General features: G+C 42.0%; 2 protein-coding genes across 2 annotated transcripts; both read left to right on the top strand.

The window, feature by feature from the left end:
• The first annotated feature begins 5,624 nt into the window (after positions 1-5,624).
• efna1b (ephrin-A1b) lies at positions 5,625-15,137 on the top strand. Its single transcript, XM_079560945.1, has 4 exons — positions 5,625-5,852; positions 13,248-13,543; positions 14,047-14,229; positions 14,344-15,137. The coding sequence occupies exons 1-4, from the start codon at positions 5,725-5,727 to the stop codon at positions 14,463-14,465; spliced, it is 729 nt and encodes a 242-aa protein (XP_079417071.1). The 5' UTR covers positions 5,625-5,724; the 3' UTR covers positions 14,466-15,137.
• Positions 15,138-18,856: 3,719 nt separating this feature from the next.
• Positions 18,857-22,322, top strand: slc50a1 (solute carrier family 50 member 1). Its single transcript, XM_079560947.1, has 6 exons — positions 18,857-19,039; positions 19,232-19,309; positions 19,387-19,510; positions 19,917-20,078; positions 21,394-21,513; positions 21,594-22,322. Exons 1-6 carry the CDS (start codon positions 18,972-18,974, stop codon positions 21,699-21,701), a joined length of 660 nt encoding a protein of 219 aa, XP_079417073.1. The 5' UTR covers positions 18,857-18,971; the 3' UTR covers positions 21,702-22,322.
• Positions 22,323-25,706: the final 3,384 nt, after the last annotated feature.

Here is a 25,706-nt window from a genome sequence, read left to right as displayed (position 1 = left end):
TGATTTCTGGAGAGGTTTTTTTTTTGTAATTCATGCAGTTCATGCCAATTATAGAATATTTTTGGGAATATAGGGACCTATTTTCTAGCAGATCACTCCGCCACTGCGTAGCTTATACAACCACGAAGCTGATGCTGCTCAAATATAAGTTCTTTTAAATGCAAAATGGTTAAAATGATTCTACCGACACAGACGTTTATATGGTTAGTCTGGCGTTATAAGTGATTTGCCTCAGGTGCACTGTGGAGCGGGTCAGACTGTTTTTAATGCAGGCTAGCTGATACCGAAACTCTTCAAATATAAGGACTGCATGAATTACAAAAAAATATCTCCAGAAATCAGCAACACTCTGGATAACTAGGAAATGAGGCCCTATGTCAAAAATCCTGAAATATCCCTTTAAGAGCGACATGACACTGACATAAGAGCTATGTCAGTGTGCTCCAGGACAACAGATGGAAATTGGCCCATACAAGTGGCGTGTTTACTCAAGAGTTCATTAATATGCACTGTCTTGATCAAATAAGCAAACAATGAGCTGCAGAATGTTGTGGATTGAATGATGAGATAAACTTCACACCATAATTATAAGACTCTTATATGTTTATGCTGTTCAATCAATCAATTAACCTTTATTTATATAGCGCTTTTCATACATTTCATGTAACATAAAGTGCTTACAGATTTAAAAACATTCTCTCACACCCACCTCCATCCTGTTTTCTTGTGGTGTATGTGGTCATTTGTAGCCGTATGTTCCTTTTGGGGCTACTTCACGTTGGCGATCATTTTACATGTGCTGTCTTAACGTCTTTGGTGTATTCTTTTTTTAATGAATTTTTCATGTGCACTTGTTTGTGGTTGTCATTATATATAAGGTTGTTCATACCTCTGCATTTGTTTCTGCATCCTAATGAAGGCCACTTTGGCTGAAACTTGTTGGTGCATATTTTAATTGAAGGCCATGTCATAATAAAGGCTTTTTAATGTTTCATAACGGACAGTGTGCCTTGGTTTTTTCTTGGCTGTAGGTACATTTACACTTTTTTTTTTACATTTTAACCTGACAGTCCATTACTCTTATTTTCTGAAGCTGCATTATGTTATGTCTGAAAGCCAATAATGGATGGCATTTTAATGTTGAAGTTGCCAGATGTCCTTTATGTTACAATTCTGTTTGGGACTGACACAAACACAACACCAGCTTGTGACTCCTTGAGACTGGAAGATATTGATCCTTTTGAACACATTTTTGCCAATTATTCATTTAGAGTAGAGAGTTCCAACCATTATGCATTTGGGCGTATAGGCACTACTGTAAATGGCGCTTTGCCCTTTATTTCCAATGCATTTTCAGCTCAACCATCAATGCATTGTCATCCTCCATTGTTTTAGCCACATTCACAGCCAAACAATTTGTATTTCTCATCCACAGCGCAAATAATTCTATTGTTGGCTGTGTCTCTGTCAGCAGGGCCAAGCGATCAATGTCTGGGGGCCAAACAGGCTGCCTTTTTGTATGTAGATTGAGTCATGCACGTTTTGCATGTGCACACAAATACGTACACATGTAGCCAGCAGCCATACACACATACAGTACATCCCGCCCACACACACCCTTGGAAGAAGCCACTCACACTTCGCCCCCATAAAGTACATGTCAGTCCATCTGGGATCATTAGCACCATGTTAATGAATATAGGGCTGGGGCCAGCAGCGTGTGAGGAGAGGCAGACGCACAGGGAGAGAGGAGGAGGATAATGGATCCTCTTCCAGCAAATGTACAGCCGCAGGTACTTTCTAGTTGAAGCAGATGAGAAAAAAGTGAAAATGGTTGTAGACTAAACAGGATCACACAAGAACCAGGGGGGTAAGGATCAAGGCAGCAGCGAAAGTACGAGAACGGCGGAGAAGTTTATAGTAACGTAATGTGTGTGTGCGATGGCCGCGGGCTGAGGAGGGCTCTGTGGAAATAACTGAACAGATGAAGGAGAAGAAATGGAACCGGGAGACAGCAGAGACAACAGATGAGCCGAGAGAGGAGGCAATCGAGGCGCACGGAGAGGCAGCAGAACAAATGATGAGCAGAGCCGTGCGGTGGTTAAATATTTCACTAGGGCCTTTGTGTACGTGCAGTCCCATGTGAGACAGAGAGGGCGGCCCGGACACAACGGATGACTGAAGTGTGCCTGCTGATGCCCAAGTTAATGATTCCTGTGCGAGCTGAAAGCTGTTGTTCGTAAAAGGGGGAAGGGGACTCTTTTACCCCCCGCTGTCCACACTCAGTGCAACTTGTACAACGTGTGTGCCGCACTTCAATCCCTCTGCGCTTATGCGTTACACTTAATATTCTAACAGCTATTGCACTATAGGTGGCTTTCCAATGGATGCTCTCGGTAAAAACATTGCCATTAGGAGCCGTAGTCATTGCATACGTGAGTAGTGTCCCCCCCGCTGTGGCTAAATCCAGACACATGGTGCACTGGTTAACAGAAGTGTGCCTACCCGGGACCACCTGTATGCAGATGAATGGGGAGGCTGAATAGAGTTGCCTTTGTGGTTTGAGAGAAGGAGCAGCTTGTCGGAGTGTGCTGCTATGAGCCGGGGGGGTGGGGGGGGGGGGCAAGAGAAACACAGTCAGTAAAGGGACAGAGGCCAGGAGGGTGACAAGCTGCCCATGTGCGCACAAAACAATGCCAAGTGTTAACAAGCCTAAAGCCAGTCTTAATGACAGAGGTTAGCTGAACAAAGGGAGACTATCTGAAATGCGGCCTATGATTATCTTGAGTTGATGTGGAGCATATTATGGTGATTTAGTCCATTCAAGCCGCTTCATTCCGTGCCCGGTGTATCATAATGCTGGTTTCCACATGACCCTCTTTTTCCAGTGTCAACAAAAGGTCATCTTCAAAGATGTGCAATAGGGAAGCAACACAAACAGAGCATCTGCAGATGATATAAAGGCTGCAGGGAATGACAAAAGGTAATGCAACAAAAATCTGAAAGAAAAAATCAGATGAAAATACTTTACAGATACATTAACAAAACTACTAGGTTTCTTCTATGGAACATTGACTCAGCAACGTCAATTCAATAAACTTTGTAGTATTTTGAGCCAAATCTGTTGGACAAAACCTCTTTCAGTGAAGTAACCCTTCAAAGTTTCTTGTGAAGAATTTCTATTAAGGCCTGCCTCAACAAAATTCTATGTGTATGCTTTAGAAATCTATGACTAGCCTTGACCTAGGGATCATCTATGTGAGGAGAAAAATTCAATGCTGAACATTGAACAGAGTAAATGAATTTTATATCTACGGTACTCAAGGCATTCGTACATACCACCCCCTTTGACCTAACGTGCTTCCAATGGTTTACTTCAGGAGTAGAAAGGCCTCAAGGCTTTGAGTTGTAGAAGGAATACTTTTACATGGATGCAGTTAATGACAAAACATATAATGTATTCAGACTTAAATAACACAAAGCTCAAAACATATTCACTGCCATATCCTAAAAGTGTTGTGCAAAAAGATTGAATTACCTTAGCTGCTCACTTCTTTACCACTCGGGTATAATTATAACAACAAAAATGTTTTCTTTGTTGATGACACAAGTTATGTAACTAAGTTTTTGCATGTAGCAACAGATACACTAACACCTGGAGACGGAGGAATAAACAAGTGTGTTCTGTATTTGTGCTGCTCTCAGGACTTCCCACGACTTCCTTTGACTCAATCTGTCGGGCCAAGTCCAAATGTTTCTGACTTCTCCTTTCAAAACGCTCCACATAGCTGAATCCCATGCCGTGCCTCACTGTCCAGTTTACCCTGTTCATCTGTCACTGAAAAGCCCAAAGTCTTGCATTTTCTTGTCGCGCCGTTTCTGCTGACACCAAACACTTGTCACATTCATATTTGCTCGCTTGTTTGTGCACATGCAGAGCGTACAGTAGAAGACACATTCTCGACATGTCTGCGTGTGTGCAACGGGAGATCGCAGCCATCTGACTCTGCCACAGGCGCAGAGGAGGAGACGGACGTGTGGGTTGTGAAATGCTAAATTGGTCTTTGTGTCTGGTGGGGTGATGTGTTTGAGGGATGCATCATGAGGAGATCCCATGTTTGAACCTCGGAAGTCGCCCGGCACAGAAGGACTGCACCTCCTACTGTGCGGGGCTGCCCTGTTGCCCGAGTCTGCTCCTGGTGATTCACAGGGAAGTTCTGTTTGGACACTTAAACAAAACAAACAATCCACCATTTAATCTAAACACAGTAGAGACAAAAAAAGTAAAAATACTAAAACAACTGCATATCTAATTGCAATTGTATAAAAAAAATCCAATACTAGGACACTAGGATTACAACAAGTCAGCGGATTCTTGTGGTGCCGTCTTTGTAGTGGTCTTAAAAACCAGAAAAATTGGATGGTTGCTTTGAGAGGTCAATTGCTGTACCAAATAAATGTGTAAATCACAGCACAAGAGGAAAGCAGATGTTTTACTTTTGAAATCTGATGTGGAAAACCCCAAAAAGAGGGGAAATATATAAAGTAATCTGGCGTCGTTGATCGCATAGCACAATAGTAAAGGCATCGACAAACTGAACTCAAACTGGTCAGTACTGAGTAGGATAGTCCCTGCCAGAAAACTACGCATGTGTGCTAGTTTGCCCAACATAGACCTCAGCCTGGAACCTCTGTGAATCCACCTCTTGCCCTCCAAAATGCATCACCAAAGAAGCCAAAAGAGAAGCATGTCTATCCTGCGGCTTGGTCCATAACACCAATCCTCTCAGCCACCGTGCACTCTGCGGTTCACTCAGGCCGTCTTGCGCATGAGCCTGGCTGCTGCTCTTACTTGTCTTTGGACGCGACAGTACGGAGACCAAGAGATGACTCCCACTGATAAGACAGCCATAATTCTTTACCCTTTGACAAAGCTAATCAGTAGGACAAGCAAGCCTGGACTAAAACAGGCACCTTGAGTTGAAACATGTCGTCGACAAAGAACCAGACCCCAAAAATGCACAAAAAATATCCTAAGCGTTCTTGGCTGCATTAGTGCATTGAATATGGTGGACAACTATAGGCACGGAGCTCAAGTCAACACAATGTGGTTGACCATAAATAAGGCCTAGTACAATACATGACCAGTATGAAGAAATCAGAACCTTAAAGTCAACACAGTTTGTTGCAAAAAAAACTATAGTAGGACACTCCAGTTGTAATTTAAGCTGTGTTTATGTGGGTTTTCAATTCAATTTTGCCTGTGGTTAAAGTGTGCGTTTTTAAGACATTGCTACATTTCAGCTGAGAGGAAAAAACAACATTCCCGGTGTGTTATTTTTACCTCTTCTTGCCATGAATAATGACTTATCTTATCTCTCTTATACACTTATTTGATTGATATTGCCTTATCGCAGGTCTTTATATTGTTTCAGCTCATGGGAGGCTGTTTTTTTCACTGTCAGAGGCTCTAAAAGCGCGAGTAGTTGGTGGCGCGGCTTTGGCTACGGCAGTGGGCGGGGACTCGAGCGCTCCCGGGTTTGATTGGCCTGCTGGCAGTGAGTGGGCGGTGCGGCGGCTCAACAAAACACACGGGACGCGCTCCGACAAGGCAGAGGCGAATTGCAACAGAAAGCAAGACAACTTATTTACTACGAGGACAGGAGAACACGAGTTGTGTTAAGTTTTCACTGAGAGTCAGTCTTTATTTTTTTTCCCCCCTGAATGAACATGTCATTGTGGAGAACGAGAAGTGGAGCTATGGATTTGGTCGTGTTTTTGACTCTGAGCATCGGCGTGTGGTTCGCAGGAGCGGAGAGGCACAGCGTCTACTGGAACAGCTCAAACCCAAAGTTAGTATCTGTCTCTGCATGTGTGTCTACGATAACCTGTAGCCTATCGTTATACGTAGTTCATTATTACCCCATAGCAGGTAACTTTTAAGACTGTACTCGTATTTTTATAGGCTTGTATTCCCGTGTAAATCTGCCTGTGAGAAGCCACAAGTGAGCTATTGTTGTGAATCCATGTGACCATTCAACACCGGAGTTGTCAAGTTAATGTTAGACTGCGCTGTGTCACCTACACTCGTGGATTGTCACAGGCTGTGCGTAAAAGCGAAATAAGTTGATGCCAGGCGCACAGTTTGTCACTGGATATATTTAACACAGCCATAGTACTCTAAAATAGACTGACATGCGGGAAGTGGATGTTACTTTATTATTAGTTTACATTATACACTTAAAGCCAATGTTACTCCAGAGCATTTTTACTGCAGTTTGCGTCTTAATGAAAGAGGTCGGTGCGTAATGTTGGTGCTGCACTCCACAAAGGGAGTCACATATTGCTGATTATTGTGTTCAGGGGTTGGGCATGTAACGCAATACCTAGACCACTCTTTGGGGATCGATAGGGCTTGACAGACGTGCGATGTCTTTGTTGCGATTTATTGAGCTTTTATGGCGTGAGATGCAGCACTGTATTATTGCACATACTGTAACGCTGTAACCAAATCAGCCTCTTCTGCTTTCTCCTGCCCACAGAGGAGATGGATAAAGCGAAACGAGGGCTCAAGATACAAGGTCTTGATTACATAGCGGTCTCTAATTGCCCTTTTAACAATGACAATGGTGCGGACTAAAACGGGCCGTTACGCAGCGAGGACAATTGACTTAATTGGATCACGCAGCGTGAGCCGTCAGTCTCGTTGTCAAGCGGGGCGACAGTGTCACGGGATAGTCCGCGCGTGAGTCATCATCGGTACCGGGGTCTTGAAACACCTGAGTTACACCTGAGTCACGTAAACGGAGGGGGCGGAACCAGGTGTCCCGAGACCGATGCCACTGTCTGACTTCTGGGCCCGTCAAAATAGAGACCCAAAGTCAAATGTCTGCTGTTGCCCCTAATCCCATCCCTTGACTACTCTGGTACAAATGGGAATTGCATAACCAGTAAAAGAAAAAAAAAAAACATAATCCTTTTTCAACTAAATATAGCCATAGACAGAGCCATTAACAGAGAGTATCATATGCGCTCTGATGTGGCTTTATGGCGAACTCTATAAGCTTCTCATTGTGGTAATATGTGTCCGGGTGGGATCATGACAGCAAAGGGCCACAGACAGGCCATTGTGTCTTGACCTACACATTCTTGTCTATACTTTCTAATCTGATCTCTTCCAGCTCCAATCCCCCGAGCTGCAGTTAGCCACCCATCACTGTTACATGAGATACATCACGTCTGGGCAATGACAGCAGCTGGCCATGTATAATAGATGCTAATTGATCCGCCGCGTGATTGTGAGCTGCAGTGATTTGTCTTACATACAAGGCAGTGACCAGATGGCTGCAGCCTGTCTATTCATGCAATCCAGCGGAGAGTATGGGTCCCTGTCTCTTTGCCCAATGTACTCCTTTGAATATGTAATGGCTTAATCCCTAAATCTAATACAGACTGTATGCATAACAGGTGGATAGGCGTGTATTGCCAAGCCAGGTGTGTTGTTGTTTTACAATACACGTCTCAACTTGCGTCTGGGAGTTACTTGTTGTAGCGGGAAGTGAGTTTTATTTTGGTTGTGGACTGAAAATACGTGCTCGGCTTTCCACAACGTCAGAGGGTTCATTCGGGGAGTGGCCCGGACGCTTTACCGTACAGGCAGTGTGTGTTAGAAGTGTGACTCACGATTTTACACGCAGGGGGGCAACAGAGAGGACTTTGGGGGTTAATATTAGCCACAGCCGGGCATTCCTATTACTGTTACTATACTGGTGTCTCAGCTGCTTGTACCTGCCTGTCCCAAACCCCATCTACCCCAGAGTCAAACAGCTGGATTTATTCCTGGTTTTTGGCTCCGGGCCACTCAATCTTTCATCACCCTCTGCTTGACATCTCCTCCGGCTTGCTATTCTTAACTTTATATCTCTGTGATATCTCGTAATTTGGCTGCGGCCGATCCTTCCGTACCCAGACTGTTTATTTCCCCTGATCCTCATATCTTTGCTGTAATGTAATATTCTGTTTATCAGCGTCTGGGCCTAGTGCGGTCTCGTCTGGTGTTATTAAAGTAGGCGATGCTTGTCTCGACACGACAGTCCGGCCCGGAGCTAAAGTTTAGATAGCCAGAGTTAGAGTTGTCGTCTCCCCCCCCCTCTCCAAATACAACTCCAGCACAGGCCAGACCAAGTCCCGTCTGCTTGCCCACACTTTTAATCTGTCGCCACATTCGAACATAGATTACTGAGGGTATGTAATCTGTCCATCTGACCCATAGACACAATTCAATTTATTTATGATGATGTAACCTGCATCTGTTTGCGCAATATGAATATGAGAGATTGTTTGACAGGTGGTGGTCATAAGCAAATTGCAAAGACCTCTTCAAACATGTTCTAAAAAGCAACTTTAGAGACATCCTTGCTCGATCCAGTCTCTGCTCTTCCTCTGTACGCCTTATCTTTCCTCCAGACTTCCTCCTACCTTTTTTTTCTCACAAACCTTCCACTGTTTTGCACTAGCTGTTTTCCGCCAACCTCCAGATAGCATTTCTTCACAACAACATTGCCCATAGTCGTAGTACTATGTGTGGGCAAGCAGGCCAAGTTCATTCATGGCATTTCGAGCATACCTCAGCGTCCTCTAGCGGCACACTACTGCCTCCTAAAGGGGAAAAAAAACAACATAACATTTATTTTCAGATAAGAGAAGTTGGAATTGACCAAACTTGTTTTCAGTCGCAGCGAATAATATGGTCTAGCTCCTGGCTGAACCAAGCAGAACATATTAGCCAAGCATGATACCATTTGGCCTTTTCCTATTCATGGCGCTATAATGGAGGAAGGCTGAAGAAAAGGCCCGGTGTGAGAAAAGATTTGGGGAGGAGGCGGATTGGAGGCCGGGGTGAAGGGTGACCCAGTGGAGAATAGGGATTTTGTGTGGGGAAATTAGCCTGGATGAAGCGCTCTGGTATATTATGTCCAACTTAGGAGACAGCGCAGAATGGAGTGGAGGGACGAGGGGGGGAAGGGATCATTTGGTCCGGATAAAAGAAGAGGCAGACGAAGGGTGGAGAGAGTGGACAGTGATGGATTGAGGGAGGAGAGTTTAGCAACGGCAAAAATGGAAATGCGGGCAATTAAGAAACACTTGTCCTTATGTTAGACGCTTGTGCGCTAACAGTGTGCTGTAGAGCGATCCTACATCTGATTAAACATAGCGCTGAGTGGATTACAACAAAGTCCCAACAGCTCTACACAAAAAATAGGAATAATAAACATTTCCAGTAACATGAATTCCCCCCAAAAAATACCAGAATCACAACATCGACAGGGTTGATGAAGACGAGATATTTCATTGCTTGCAAAGGAAATTACATATATCATTTCAGTCTTTATGATTGGCTTATTGCAACCATTAAAAGTGTTTTGCAGCCTTAACTAGGAATGAAATGCATCTACCACCCGTAATATAGGACCTTTTCGACCAAGCCTACATTAGAAATAGAGGATTACTTACCGGGAGCTAATGTAAAGAGACGTTTCATTGTGTACTAGACTGGCTCTAATTTAATAGCCCACCGCTGAGCAAGCTAAACCCATTATAACCCTGACAGCTCCTCAGTGTGTGCGGACAGAGGCGCGAATCTGCCATACCGCAGCAAATGAATGGAGTATTCAGTGCACATACGCCTCCCAATAGTAAAAGTGCAACTCGAGTAGTGGGGAATTCGAACCGCAACATGCCTGCCTTAGTGCACTTACCGCGTATTATTACCTGCATCTGTTTACTGTGTGCGAGGGGGCCAAAAAAATCTCCCAGCGCCGCCGACTCGGGCAGGCCCATGTGTGAGAAGTCGTGACCCTGAACGTTGGCCCCCGTGACCCGGCTCGCGGTGAGAGGAGCTCCCTGTAGAGATGAGCGCAGGAGGCCGTCGTAGAAGTCAGTTGGCTGGGTCGAAAGAGGGGAGAGCTCGGGGGACAACTGGAGCGACACGGGGCCCAAGTGGTCGGCTCCAAATTGGACGGTGTAGGGCGCCAGGTCGTACATCATCAGCCAGCCTAATGAAGAAGTGAAAAGGGAGGTTATGACAAGGACCATTGATCATTTTGGCGCGGAAATGCACGTAACTAGGTCCTTGTTGTAAAAGAGAGTCAGCTAATTCGTGCTTGGATATGCCGTTAGAACAATATGGAAACACTATTTTGCTTTCAAAAGCCACAAAATGTAAAACGAAGTTGCGTATAAAAACATGTAACTCAAAGACATTCTGCAAGCTAGTTCTTTCCCAAGTCATTGGGTAGTTATTGCGTTCATTTCAAATTGCACCCACTCCATCAGATATTTGTTGCATTTCTAACAAACCTAAAGCGTAAATCCTAAATAACTACTGGGGGGGCTGCCTCTCCCACAACATAAATTATTATTGCAGGCCTGGAGGGGACACACTGTGCAAAGGAGGAGACAGGCTGCAAAGACAATAGCTAGACAATAGCTGGACTTCAAAGCTCCAAGTGTTGGGAAACTCACCCCCTGTCATAACATCACCCTCGCTCCTTCTTTATACCTCGCTCGGCTGCTGACGCACACAAGCCAGGTTCGCTATCAAGTGAGAAGTGACCTCTTTGAGAGCGGAAGAGGTGCTACAGCCACCTTCAACCCTACATGTTTGCGCACACCTCAGCGGCTCTCGCACACTGCAGGCTCCGCGAGGGCTCTATGAACAGATGTGCCTATGAGCCCGAGGCGGGAGTCGCCCTCGATAAGGGTCTTCAGAGAATCCCTCTCCTGTGCTGCGGCGAAGAAGGAGAGCCTAAAGTAGGTTTGCGAACAGCGCTTCAACACCTGGCGCTTGCTCACACACAGCTATCATGTCCGTGCGACTCTCACTATGTTGAGAACTGTCAGCTAGGGGCCAGTAGTGGTGAGGACAGAGGGCTTCAAATGGTGAGCTTTTGAAGGATCGGTGGGAGCGTAGCAAGATGACAAATCAAGCTGTACCAAAAAGCAGGATCAGACGTATAAAAAAAGTAGTAGTAGTCGTTGCCAGGGCGATGGGCTGCATCCAACAATAGGTTTCAATGTCTATTTTACAGAAAAGGACTAGCTCTAAACCAAATGGGAAAGACAGACACAGAAACTAGCATATATAAGCTAGAGCAGGACAAAACAGAGTCATGCTTTGATTAGATGCTCCATGTGGATTTGTGGTCGCATAAAGATAACAGTAATTGAATGATAAACAAATGAAGCTAAATGCTAATGGGCACAGAACTCAAGAGCACTCAGCAAGGGCCCTATTTCCTAGTGTTGGTTAGTGAGAGCTCCACAGGGGGTAAGGTAGGAGAGGTGGAAGAGGCCCTGTAGCCTCTGGTCATTCTTTCTTTGGGGAGGGAAAGAGTATAATTACACCCCATTCATTCCTTCTCCGCTGTTTTTTTCTTTTTTCAAGAACACTTCGACCCAGACCCCTAACAGCTTTTAATTAGCCAGAGCATTGAAAAAGGGGGAGGAAGGTGGGTGGAAGGTAGGGCCGGATGAAAGAGGAGTTTTCTCAAAAAGCGATGACTATCAGCTATGAATGAAATTAGCAACAGAATCCATCCCTTTTGGTGCCTTTTGACAAGCAAGCCTATTTTCATGCAGAGGTCGGTGAGGACACTAACAAGGACAGGAGAAAGAAGAAACCGCAGCCTATATACAACCACGAATGTACTTCAGGAAACACCACAAAAGCTGCTTCAAGTGTTTGCACTTCTATTACTAACAAAACATACATGAACATGATTAGAGAATAGGATCTTTGCCTAATTAAGATTCTACCAAAGTATTCATTCCGCACATGCACCTGCGAACACACTAACAGGAACTTTCTGAAAAGTGGTGAACAGCCTGTTAGTGGCTCAAAGCGGGTCGCAGCACAAAGCGTGTTTTGACAGGTCGGTTAGCAGCGGTAACTACTGAGGACAGGAGGGGCTGGGGAGAGAGGGGACGCCTGTGTTTTGGAGCCAGTTTGTCTGCGCCCAAGCCATGGGAGTCACAACAGCAACAACAGGGGGCTACGAAGCACTTTGATGCCCTACAAAACCACACGTAAACAACTGTAGACGCACCGGAGCTCTTGTCACTTTCACCCCCCGCACACGTCCACAGCAGTTAAAACGCAGATTGAGTTGCTGGATTAGGGCCCTGTTGCTCCTAAGGGTGTAATAAGAGTTGTGCGTATATATCAATCTATCTTCACCTCCTGGCACTTTGGCTGGAAGTCGGCTAGCGTTCCACTCGTCGCTAACCTGCACTGAGATATCACACCAAATGTTAGGACAGCAAATACCTTCACCTTATTTGGACACTTTTGATACAAACTCCAGCGTCTTGTCTAGTTTTCGGCACACAAAGTTCCAGCCATGTTCTTGTGTTTTTTTTGTTTAGTTTTTTTACTGTGGCACCAAGTTCTTTGGAGAATAGGGAGACACTAAAAGAAGGCAATAAAACAAAATGAAAGGTAAAGATGAAAAGGGTGAAGTGTCTTCTCTCTGTCTGTCTGCGAGGTTTGTCTTTGATGGCACAGTTGGAGACACAGACGGAGGTAAATTGGCTGTAGGAGCCGTGCACACCCCGGTTAAAAATAGTGAAACTGTGGTAAAGGCTCTGACATGATTTGTGGAGACTGGGCTGCAGGGCAGATAAAGAAAAAGGCGTGTGCGCAGTGAGTAGGATGATGGACGTTTTACGACACATGAGGTGTGTTCTTGGATCGACGTGAACAGAATTTACCAGTTCGTCCTGATCCGGCTCTTTCCAAATGTGTCACTGTGATGAAAACAACAAAACAAAACAAGTTCACGTGTTCGCATGCAATCAGGACACGGGCTTCAACTGTCAATGCGTGTGTCTACCTGTTACAGGACTACACCGATCAGCCTATAGTGAAAAGGGATGGGCTGAAGTGGAAAAAAATGAAAATGTCACAGCTTTGGGGGATTATGCTGATAATCTATAATCCAACAATATATCCACAATCGCAATCCATCAGAAATGTGTGTGATTGTCTTATTGTTAGCTTTATCCATTTGTACATGAGCCTGATACGTCCAGTCTTGGCAAAACAACTCATGTATCAAGTTATTTCCAACCACGCCAAATGGTTTAGGCGTCTTCGAAACAATTACAGTATCATCTTATTCTGTTCTCCCACCGCTACTACACTACATTGTGTGACTAACCTCCCCCTCCTTCCTGTCTCTGTGCAGCTTCCTCTGGGACGAGTACACGGTGGAAGTGCGCATCAATGACTATCTGGACATCATCTGCCCCCACTACGCGCACGGAGAGGTGCCGTCCCACGCCGCCGAACGATATGTGCTCTACATGGTGGAGAAGGAGGACTACGACGTGTGCAAGCCCCACTCTTTCGACCAGCTGCGCTGGGAGTGCTCGCGCCCCTTCGCCCCACACGCCCCGGAAAAGTTCTCCGAAAAGTTCCAGCGCTTCACCCCCTTCACGCTGGGCAAGGAGTTCCGACAGGGAGAGAGCTACTACTATATCTGTGAGTATTTATTGTTTATTGTGTTCTCAAACATAGAGAGCCTATCAATGGATGTTAAGATGGAGGGAAGGCTAGAATTCTGTGGTGGAGTTTGCCTCTCATTGTGCAGATGTTTGGCATCTTTGTCCACATGAAACAAAGTTATTTTCTCACAGTGGTATGAGAAAATGGTAGGATTGCTCACTCACATTGGCACTTTTGTTGTCAGTTGAAAAGCTGAAAGTTTAATATGGCAAGTTTGCGGAGCTTATTCCAAACAAACAACAATGGCAAGGTTTGACATTTGCAGACTTCCTTTTCTTTCAAAACAACTTCATTTTCACATCAAGTAACACTGGCCTCTTTCCTCCATCTAACATCACATTCTAGATATAACATAGACCAAACCTTTGCACTGGCTGCACAAGACCCAAGCGTAAAAATGCAAACAAAAATGTTATCAGTGCAGGTGACATTTTGAGATCTAAAGCACTAAAATGTCATTGTTTTTTGTTTATCTGCAGCAAAGCCGATGCATCACCACGGCCAGGAGTGTCTGAGGCTTCAGGTGGATGTCGTCGGGAATAAAGGGAAGACACACATGGACAAATCTAAAGCAGAGGAGACTGGCAACACCTTTGATACGGGAAAGATTAACTTCCAAGCAAATGGAGGAGTGCACAACCCTTCAAACAGGCTCCCAGCAGGTGAGGACCCCATACAAATCACTTATACATACAATCAATATAAGCTCGGTGGAAAGTGTGTTGTTTGTTATGCTGTTACTCAATGTCTCCCTTTCTTTTGTTTTTCTTGTTTAGATGACCCTCATGTGATGGAGCCCAATGTCCAGAGGAGCATTGGCAGCTCGGGAACACACTTGGTCTCCTTGTCAATATTCTTCACATTGATGCCCGTCGCATTAGCGTTATGGCTACAATAAGAAAGGAGGACTTTATCAAAGACTATTTAAACCCATTGCTGGTCATTGGGACTATGAAGAGACATTTTTTATACAGATTTTTTACATGAATGAAGTGTGTGTCAGAGTGTGGGCGTGCGAATGTGGAATGTAGATCATTCCAAAGAAGAAAACCTTGAAGATGTTTTTTTTTTTCTTTTACAATATGAGGACTCTCATAATGGACCATAGAACGCACATGTTTTTGATGAAAAAAAAAACCTGTTTGGACAAAGTCATCACTGGTACACGTAGCCCCATGCACTGTATTTGTCATTGTCCTTTGTATTATTGTTAATGTCATCTTAAGTGGTAGCTGTTGTCATAGTCGTCGTGTAGCAATCGGCTCTCAAATTCATTGTGAATAATCTACAGAGCATAGTGTTCAAGTCACTTTTGTATCCGGGTTATGCCACAACCAACACGCAACTTTGGGAGCTGAGATTCATCCGTAATTATGGTTTCTCCTCATAACTGTTGTGTCGTCATTATCATGGTACAGAGACTGATAAATGTGATCTGACTTGCACAAAGAGTTGAAGGGACTTTCCTGAAAACGATTACATTGGACTTTTCATTTTGTAAATGTTTATAATGTAAATTTGTACATAGGAAAAAATATAAGAAAGTGTTTTAAAATGTGAAAAAAACTTTAGTGAAATAAAAACTAATGTGATGTTAAAATTTGTCTTGTTCATCTTTGAAACTCCACTCATTGATATTTACCAGCAGCCTGATTAAATGTGCTTTCATCAAGCATTGACTCAAAACCTGAGTATTCTCCATCTGTGAGATCAATAAAGTATCATCTTGTCTTATCTTATTCTCATTTTTAATAGCTAAAGAATATGTATGTGTTGAAAACAGGCACAGATGATTCACTAATTTATGAACACTCAAAGGCTTGCTTTGCAGTGAAGGCAATTCACTTAAATAGGAAAGGTTATATGAATTTAAAACCATACTTGAGCACTTGGAGAATGGGGGCATCACCTTGTGATATTACAAAGTGAAAAAGAGCGTTTCGAGCTGTTGAGGAGAAAATCCATATGCAAGATTAATGAAATATGCATGAACTAAACAAAACTATAGATGTTTTTATATGAGGGAGCAACATTAACAACAAAGGTCAGTTTAGAACTTTATGGACTCCCCAGATCTCTCCATAAATCCACATCTACATCTTTGCCAAACTTCCCTTCTCCTGTGCCCCTTCCACCTTTCATCCCCTGTAAGTAACACATTGGCCCTGGCTTTAGTTTCACAGTCAGAAAACCAAACAGAGGAGGCGAAAGCAGGCCAAGAGAGAGGAGGGCCAGAAAGCGAGAGCCAACAGCGCAGAGACGGAGCCCCTCTCACAAAGTGTCGACTGGCTGTGAATGTGTCACTCTCGCCTCTGCACTCACACTCATTCAGCCTGCTCCCATTTTTTAAGGCCAGGGATCTCAGGACAAATCAAAATGTCATGATACAGGCAAAAATATGGGCGGCACGGTAGCGCAGCGGTTAGCGCTCATGCTTCACAGCTAAAAGGTCAGGGTTTGCCACTAAAAACATGTGCAATAGGTGCATCATGCAGCCAGGTGTTTCTGACCACCAGCCTGGCTCCACATCTGGAGATGGGTCCTCAGGCGCAGCACTGCCCACTGGGTCGACCGGTGGCGTCGAGGGATGGGTCAAAAGCAAATTTCATTGTACAGTTGATGTGACAAATGACAAATAAAGCACCTTTACCTTACCTTTAAAAATTATGGTGATTAAAATGTAAGTAAAATGTATGGTTCAAAGGGGCTAGATACAAGTTGGCCATTTTCTACTCACTACTGCCAACTCTGGTCATATGTGTAACTGCACCTTCTATATTAAGCTCGTGTATGACGGCACTTCGGACCGAATTAACACTTTTTTGTAACTTGGCTAACGCCAGACTGCTGTGTGCGCTCGAATAATTTCGAACTGCACAGCAGCCTGGGGACCATGGCCGAAAATTTCGCATGGATCTGGAAACCAATCGGAGAACGAGGAGGGACGGCAAGACGATGACGCGCTATTCGATACACGTAAGCTTGTAGTTTATTTACGGATTTTTAAAAGAAGTGTATTTACGGATCAAACATGACAGCAGCAGACGCAACGCTATTTTTCGATCAAGCTTTAGGCCATGTTCTAAATAGTTTAGCTCAAAAGTTTACAGCGGGTACGTCATACGTCATCGGATACGATGATACGAATGGCTGTGGCTACGTGCAGATACATGATAGATATTCGTAGCGCCCAATAAATGGCTATGGACGATCGTACACCACACCTCTCCTACGAGAAAATGAATTGGTGGTCCCCAGACTAAATATCACTTGTGATTTTAGTCTGGCGTTAGCCTGGCTAACTTTTTTGCGTGACAGTGCAGGATTTTAGAGGCAGTTGTGGTGAACAGGTCTGGGCTCATTCTACATCTTAGGACATTGCTGGAACATGTAGGTGGAGGAAAATACTTCATTTTAACATTTTTAAACTCCCTTTATTTTCTACTATAAAGTTTAGATAACACTAAAAAATCTATATATTTTTTGTACTTCTTGACAAAGGCTTGTTTAGAGCCAATACACGTGGAAGAAACCAGCTATGTGTTTTAAAGACTTTAAGATTCATCAGCCCAGCACAATAAAGGCTTTTTAAATAACTAATTCTATCCTTGACATCCTGAGCACTTTGTCTAGTTTTTTTTGTACTGTATAGAAATTGATTGATTTGTCCAGAGCCTTAGGGCAATGAGCCGTTTTTTCATTTTCTTAACACATCCTAAAATAATGTTTTCTTTCCTTTTTTTTAATGCAATGTGAGGTGCATGAAGGGTCAAATGTTTTGTTCATAACTGTGTTGTAGTTCTTTCACAATAATCTTAAACATTAAAATTCAACATTGTATGTGCCTCCCTCTAAATTGTAGATCTGCAGTGGTGGTTAGACAAAGAGCGAGAGATATAGATGCAGAGAGAGAGAGTTGAACATTGTGGTGTATTGGAATGAACAGAATCGCCCTGTACAAACCTACCTGCCCAAAGAACTGACTGAAAACTGTCAAAAGTCGCTGCCTCATGTCAAACCACACAACATTACATTCAAAGACAGAACTCAAAACCGACTTGTTGGTCTTTCCATAATCACGTCATGGCACAAATCCACTGCAGATGATCAAATAATCTCAGAAATGGCGGCAATGTAGCACCTATGTATCTATACAGTGGGTCAATACATGGGTCACCTTTGAGTGAATGAGTGGAGCTAACATGGTGGTATTTACTGACCTACGACCAGACGTAATGTTTTACTCCAACATGAGCTCACGGAGATGTATTTACATTCCAAGTAGAAGATGTCAGCCCAGACAGCTGTGCCTATAATGCCAACAGAGGAAAAAATCATTTAAAAGGTGAGGCGATGACGTACACTTGGGCAATGAAATCCAGTAAGATAAGAACCTCTGGCACATATTTTATTTACAGAAAAAAAAAACATTGTGGAATTGAAATTGGAAACGAAAAAAAATAATAATACATCTGCATAAAAGAATATCACGGTTTGTATTCAAAACGGGAAACAAGGAAGAAGCTTGAAGTGCATATGACACATTAGACATGATATTTGCTCAAATATAGTTAACACAATTATATTTAAGATTTTGCCATAGATTGTACCCAGCTTTCTTTAGTTTGGCCATTTTTGTGACGTTTATAGTGTCACTTCCTTATTGGACACAGACAGGAAGTGACATAGATGAAGGCAAACAATTTTAAACTGTTGCCGTGCCGACCATGTTAAGTCAATGGGAAATGAATGAGTCAAGCTGCTGTGGAACTTTACCTAAAAAAAAATTCAAATAAAAAAACTTTTCTGCCCAATATTTCTTCATTAAAATTGCTGCTTCACTGAAATAAAATGATAATTATACAACTGATGAACTTGCAACTGATCATGTTATCCTTCTAAATAAGCAGTTTAAACATCAAATTTGTATTGGTAAAACTGTTAGCTATTTCAAATAGCTAACAGTTTTACCAATACAAAGTATTTGCTTAAGGTTGTAAAAGTAGAAACAACGTGCAATTGTTTCAGTAATGGCTACTTGAGCAGGGTACTCTTCCCAAAAAACTTATGGCATGAACTTCATCTAAGTTTATTGGTTAAAATATTAAACTCCTTTATTTTTGATTTGTTTAGTGTTTTACTTACGTTTCATCCACGATAGGCGACTGAAACCTGTTTTTTTAAATAAAGTTTTTTTTTTTATAACAAAAAAAAAAGCCCGTGTAGCGCAGCAGCCAATCAGCGTGCAGGAAAAAGTACTCCTTTTGCAAACACGGAAGTCAACAGCTGAAGACCATACGTCAGCACGGGCTTAGCAGCATTTTTATTTGTTTATAAGTCCAAAAAGGGATAAAATTGGTGAAGTGTGCGGTTGTGTGCATTTGTTTTCTTTTTCTTTCGCTCCATGGAGTTGTTATCGCTTCTGTCATGGGCTTGTATCGTGTTTACGGTCGGAATGTTCTCGACAGGACTGTAAGTTTTAGATTTTTGGACTTCAAATGGTTTCTCTTTGACTTAAAACATAATCGTGTATGCATATTTTTAGTCAATCGGAACCTGGACACCGTGCCTACCGTGCAGATGAATGATAATGAGTGATTTGTGCAATGTGTGTAACTCTAGTACTGTACTGACTGTACTATGTGTGTCCCCTTTTATTTTTAGATCCGACCTGAAGAAGATGCGGGAAACCAGAAGTACCGATAACATCCAGTTCCTACCTTTCCTCACCACGTGTCTTAAGTGAGTGCATTATCAAATATGTGTTTTGGGCTGTTGGTTGATTGATTTATGATTGATTTTTTTTTTTTTTTTCGCAGTAACTTGGGATGGCTTTATTATGGACTCCTAAAAAGTGACCAAACAATTGTATTCGTCAATGTCATTGGGGCCACACTTCAGATACTGTACATCAACGTGTTCATTCACTACACAAAACCGAAGGTGAGTGTACTGCCTTTATTATGATGTAGTTAGTCAAGGCCAGACTAATCTTGACATCAGACTAGATGCTTTTTGGATTTGAATTTTCACTCAAACAAATTGGAGACCAAATAGAGACCCAGTACTGCGGACTGTCACTATACCATTATGTGGAAAACGTTTTAATGAGCTTAAACCAGGGGTCTCCAACCTTTTATTATCCTGTTGAGCTAACACTAAACACTAAACTTTGTTCACAACAAAAAGGAAAAAAACATCAAAAACAAGTGCGTGGCAAAAGGTAGTTAAATGTTGCCGATTCCTTCCTTAAACAAATAAAACAGATGATAGTTTCCTTGTTGAGGCCTCATTGTGTTCAGTGTGCAGCCTTCTCTTGTTTATACAAGGCTTTGTTGTTCTTTTGCAGAGGCCTTACCTGGCTCAGACGCTGTTTGCTGGAGGAGTTTTGGCTGGAGGTTGGTTCTACTTCTCTTCTTTTCTACCAGAGGGAGACACCCGGCTTAACCAGCTCGGCCTCACGTGTAGTGCCATCACAGTCAGCATGTACCTGTCTCCACTCACAGATCTGGTAACGTTGTTGGTGATAATTTGTAAAAACCTCAAAGTTAAAGTATATGTGATTCATAATTCAGACATTTTGAAATACTTTTAAATACCCACACATTTTACTTGAACTTAACGTGCTTAGAAAACGGGTTATTTTTCCACTGCATGTTTGTTTCTGTTTCACGGCACTTATTTCGCCTCTTCAGTCCTTAATGTGACCTGTTCACGTGCATTTATCCCCGGTGACCACTCTGTCTTTTATGTCTTCTCATGTTCATGTCCATTTTCCTGTTTGTCTCCTTCTCTCCTTCTGCCTCTGCTCTCCCAGCTGCCCCCAGTTTCCTGCCTTTCTTCCTCTCATCTGCTTTATCCTGTTATTCTTTGCATATCAGTATCTTTGCACAATCCCCTTCAATAAAATAGACATTTTCATACAGTGTCATCTTAATGTAGTTTAGGTTTCTAATAAAACACTTCCAGACGTGTTGTAAAGTGGAAAATGCTTTCATTTAGTAGCCATGCTGAGAAGTTGAAGATGAGGTATTCTCAATTTTGTTTTGCATGAACTCCCATTTGGGCATGTTCTTTACTAGGGTTGGGTACCGTCAATTTTTTTTCCAATACTGGTACTTTGACGATACTTGGTTTTCGATACAGATACTCTTTCCGATAAATATAGTAAAATATTTGTCGTCTTGAACCAGGAAACGGAACTATAATGGAATGGAAGATCTGCAAATTTACAACATCGGGTTCATCTCCAATGTCATGAAATGTGCGAAAAATGGGGAATAATTTGGAGAAAAAATTGGGACAAACTGATAAATGAATAATAATAATAATGATGATAATAATAATAATAATAATAATAATGATAATGATAATAATGATAGTAATAATAAAAAAAGGAGGAAAATAGTTGAAAAAATTGGAAATTAATTGGGTCATAAAATTGGAAAAAATTTAGAGAAATAGGAACAATATTTGAAATAAAAAAATAGCAAAAATAAGTTTAAAAAAATGAGGCAAATATAAGTTAAAAAAAATGCTGAAACAACCAAATGACTTCCTTTAATGCTGTTCCTTGACCAATATAAGCTGATTTTTCCGGTAGCCTACCTCCTTTCGATGCTTTATTTTTCCCGATACCATGCTGGTATTGTTTAACAGTACCCAGCCCTATTCTTTACTCTTCTATGCACTTACATTGTACATCTGATGGCCTCACCATAAATCTTTTGCATTGGCTTGTAAGACTGACACGGGTTCATAGCAATAACTAATGAGAATACCGTATTTGCCTAACAAATTGTTGCAACCTATTCTTTCCTTTTTAGGTAAGCATTGTGCGCAGCGGTAATGTACAGTGCCTGTCCTTTCCATTGACTGTCGCCACTTTCTTCACCTCCACCTCCTGGGTGCTGTATGGCCTTCAGTTGGACGACTACTACATTGTGGTCAGTAACATACAGTTTTTACTAATCAAAAATCATCTGTTGTATAAAGTGATCTCCTCATGTTTCCTCTTGTGTTACAGGTGCCCAACACGCCCGGCATCCTGACCAGCATTATCCGATTGTATTTGTTCTGGAGATTTTCCTCAAATAGTCCGACCTCATCTGGTTACAAATCTATGGCTATGTGAAAATGAACTGAAGTCAAACAAAGTCTTGGGAAAAGCGTTACAGGCTCAACAAGTGCAAGGTACATGAAAAGAGCCTCAAAGCACAATAATCTTTCGTCTATCAGACACTAAGCTTACGTTTTGAACTGTTCAGCATACGGTTATGTGTATGTCCTTAAAGTGCCTTATCATAGCTCAAGTTTGGGGGGAAACACCAGCATTTATGTCTGTAGACTGTCTAATCTTCCCTCATCAGATTGGCCAAAGACTTTTTCTCGCACTTGTCGGCTGCTATTGTTGCCATTGTTACTTTGTGTGTCCTAAGATTGTTTTGGCTTTACTAGATGTCTTAGTGCAGATACAGCTGGTCAAGGGGGATCAGGAAGTTGCATACCTCGCCTTATGGACCTTACGACACTCGCCCACAATGTTTACAACAATCAATAGCAGTGAAATATTAATAATGTTTATAAGGATTATCTATAGATTCTTTTGTAACAGAGCCACTTCCTGTTTGTAATATTTTTCTAAGCCTTTTGCAGGGGTTATAAACATTGTGATTATATATTTGGTTTACAATATGTTGTCAAAGTAAGTTATTGTTTGTTATACTTTGTTCAGTCTTAAGGGTATGTTGTTAATACATTTTAACTGAAAAATATGACTGCTTCGTTATTTCCTGTTGTTCAGAGTCAATGTAAACATGTCAGTATGAGCAGAAGCAAATATATAAATGACTAGAAGGAACTATCGTAAGGCAAAGTATAATAAAGTTCAAGTCTCTCATAAATAATGTCAGATTTAAGATTGTATTGCTTCTCGAATTTCTCATATTGTGAAGAGTGATTATTCTAGTATGTAAGTGATAAGGTTGACTGACAGTAACATTGCTGTAATACAAAGTTTGGGGGAGTACAAAAGGAGTTAACTCACAATGACCCACCTTTGCTTACTCGGAGAGAAGTGAACTTGACCCCATTTGTAGCAACAGCGATTTCTGCTTTGTAATGAGCGTGTCCACAGATGAGAGCAGATTAGTTTGTTTGTGTGAGACGGGGGTCGTTGTGTAAGAGGAGGAGACAAAGGAGCTGCTTTGATGGGGCAGCAGTGCGAATCAGCCATGCTGGTATTGTTTAACAGTACCCAGCCCTATTCTTTACTCTTCTATGCACTTACATTGTACATCTGATGGCCTCACCATAAATCTTTTGCATTGGCTTGTAAGACTGACACGGGTTCATAGCAATAACTAATGAGAATACCGTATTTGCCTAACAAATTGTTGCAACCTATTCTTTCCTTTTTAGGTAAGCATTGTGCGCAGCGGTAATGTACAGTGCCTGTCCTTTCCATTGACTGTCGCCACTTTCTTCACCTCCACCTCCTTGCTGCGGGTGTGTTGATAGTGCGCGGGGCAGCGGTGGGAAAGGCCAGACCAGAGGTTCTCATCCCGGGACCCTGTGATCAAGACAGAGTGTGTGTGTATGTGTGACTTTAGTGTGCCTTCCTGAGCTCTAAGGGACAGCCTGCTCATGTAGAGTACAGACACAACATGTGCCATAGAGCAGTGGTTTCATGATCTATTGTTTCTTACAATATATAAACATTTTCTTTTATACACTTTGTTAATGTTACTAAAACATTATTTACAGCTCCTGTTACATTTATCTTTGTCCCAGTTGTCCCTGTACCACTGTATTGGGAAACACTAGAGCAAGATGGAGTTAAAAAGAAAGTTGCACAATTCACGCAAATAACTCCATAAACTATAGACTATATAAACCTTGATATGGGAGCGATCACAGTGTTTATAAACAGCAAAAACATGTCTTTAAGAAGAATGAGCAGCACCATAATGAGGTTAATTAGTAATCACTGTACAGATAAACTACAGTGAGTCTATTGCTCCAGGCCTATTGTAAAAATAACAGTAACTGGGGTTCTCAAACATCTGCAATTGTTACACTTTATTCATTTTAATTACAGATAGATAGATGAGATAGATGGATGGATGGATGGATGGATGGATGGATGGATGGATGGATGGATGGATGGATGGGATAGATAGATTTATTTAGTTTAATACCATACCATACAAACTTTATTTATGATGCACTTTAAAAACTTCATTGATTGTGTTCAACATATTCAAAAACAAAAGAAAAGTGTGACTTGAGGCGCATGTAGAAATGTACAAAATCTTTCCAGTGTTGATTTAATTGGGCAAGAACCAAAAATGACTGAGATGAAAAGGAAAACTACTGTGGTCTGACTGAGGTTAATCTTAACTTGGATTTCTCAACTCGTATTTACTGATCAACAATGGAGCTGTTTTCCTCTGCAGACAAAGTGATTAATATTGGACTTGTCGGAACAGACCATATGTGAGTCAGGCTCATCTGATCTGCGATTAGCAAAGAGAGAATGATGCTGCTCAGATAAAGCTGCCAGATCCAGTCAGAGACGGCACCGGAGCCTCAAGGTAACGCATTAGTCATGTTTTAGCTGGAAAACACACGCGGAGGGAGTTTGCTCATTTTTCCGGCGCAAAAAGTGCAACAGGACCTCTTATCAGTGAGTCAATATAAACTCAACATGTGTACAGTCTAGAACAACACCACTATGGAGGTCTGCATTTGCCATAGAAATACATTATCAGAAGCAATGAGTCACACAGCCATAATCCTGTGTTTCCACCCAGGGTTTTTCATAATCAGAATGAGAGTTTTGTCATGTCTTGTTTAGGCCTCGTTTTTGTTTTTTTGGAATGTTTGGCCCACAGGCTTTATTTGACAGGTCAGTTCAAGATGAAAGATGAGCAAAAAATGAGACGAAAACAAGGTTGAAAGGGCAACAAAAGAGAAAAGAGCAAGAAAACGCAAAGTGAACCAAACAGCAGCGATAGTGCAACAAAAAAGCCATAAAGGCACAACAGAAAAAAGACGTAAAAACAACAGAAAAGTGACAAAAAACTGACAAAAATGTGTAACGAAAATGCAACAAAAAGTGATGAAAACAAATGTCCAAAAAGTGACGCAGAAACAGGAAAATGATCCGTTTAGATGAGTTTTTAGGTCATAGCTTTCAAATGAGGCCTTACACTGGCCTATGTTTTATTGGCCATTGTTATAAACAAGTTCACAACTAGGATTTTTTTTTTTTTCCGATTCCATCGTGCAACATATACAGTGGGGGGGGAAGTATTTGGTCAGTTCCCAATACTTTCTATTTTGGCCAACTACTGTATTCCCCCACTGTAAACATATAGGCTGTAACCTTTTAGATTTGGGTAAAGCTGAACTGGAGAAAATGCACTTGGTTTAGGCGGGGCTTAAAAGGTTAAGCCAACTCCTGTTGTGATATTGGGGGATATGAAACACCTTAATTTTTCCTATTGTATTTTGTATCTGGTCTCGTTTGTAAGGCACTATGGTCAATGTTGTTATATTGAACCACTTACCCCGCCCCTTAACCGAGCGCATTTTCTCCAGTCCAGCTTTACTCAAATCTAAAAGCTTCTCGACTGGAGCCTATAGGCCAGCGGGACACCTCATTTGAAAGAGGAGACCTACAAAACGGATCAAACCTTGTTGTTGCCATCACTTTTTAAATGTTTTTTTGTCACTTAAAAGTCACTTATTTGCCCTCGCATTTTTGGCCATTTTTTGTTGCATTTTAAATATTTTCTGTCGCATTTTTGTCTAATTTTTGTCACTTTTTGCCACTTTTTTTTTAAAGAAGACATTTTCATCCTGCACTCCTTTGTTTTCCAGTAACAGCGCTTTGCTACTTTGTAGGTTAATGCACTTTTGATCTTAAATGTCAAATGGACTTTAGACACATGACTGTTTTCCTTTTTATACATTTTAAGGTTAACATATTACAAATAATAATTACTTATTGTATTGCAATTTGTATCGGATCGGCCTCCGAGTATCGTGATATGTATCGGATCATGACAAAAGTGGATTGTCCCAGCCCTAATGTTTAGACTACATACATTATAGTCCTGGTCCAGCCCTCACA

The sequence above is a fragment of the Gobius niger genome, assembly GCF_951799975.1.
Source record: "Gobius niger genome assembly, chromosome: 8".
Taxonomy (NCBI): Eukaryota; Metazoa; Chordata; class Actinopteri; order Gobiiformes; family Gobiidae; genus Gobius; species Gobius niger.
The sequence above is the reverse complement of the archived record's forward strand: the minus strand, read 5'-3'. Positions and strand labels throughout refer to the sequence as shown.

Bases quoted from the DNA above. Each gene is read 5' to 3' on its own strand.
- efna1b (XM_079560945.1), top strand. From the start codon at position 5,725: ATGAACATGTCATTGTGGAGAACGAGAAGTGGAGCTATGGATTTGGTC. The intron at 13,544-14,046 runs GTGAGTATTTAT...GTTTATCTGCAG, and splicing joins AGAGAGCTACTACTATATCT to CAAAGCCGATGCATCACCAC. The intron at 14,230-14,343 runs GTGAGGACCCCA...TTTCTTGTTTAG, and splicing joins TTCAAACAGGCTCCCAGCAG to ATGACCCTCATGTGATGGAG.
- slc50a1 (XM_079560947.1), top strand. From the start codon at position 18,972: ATGGAGTTGTTATCGCTTCTGTCATGGGCTTGTATCGTGTTTACGGTC. The intron at 19,511-19,916 runs GTGAGTGTACTG...GTTCTTTTGCAG, and splicing joins TTCACTACACAAAACCGAAG to AGGCCTTACCTGGCTCAGAC. The intron at 21,514-21,593 runs GTCAGTAACATA...CTTGTGTTACAG, and splicing joins TGGACGACTACTACATTGTG to GTGCCCAACACGCCCGGCAT.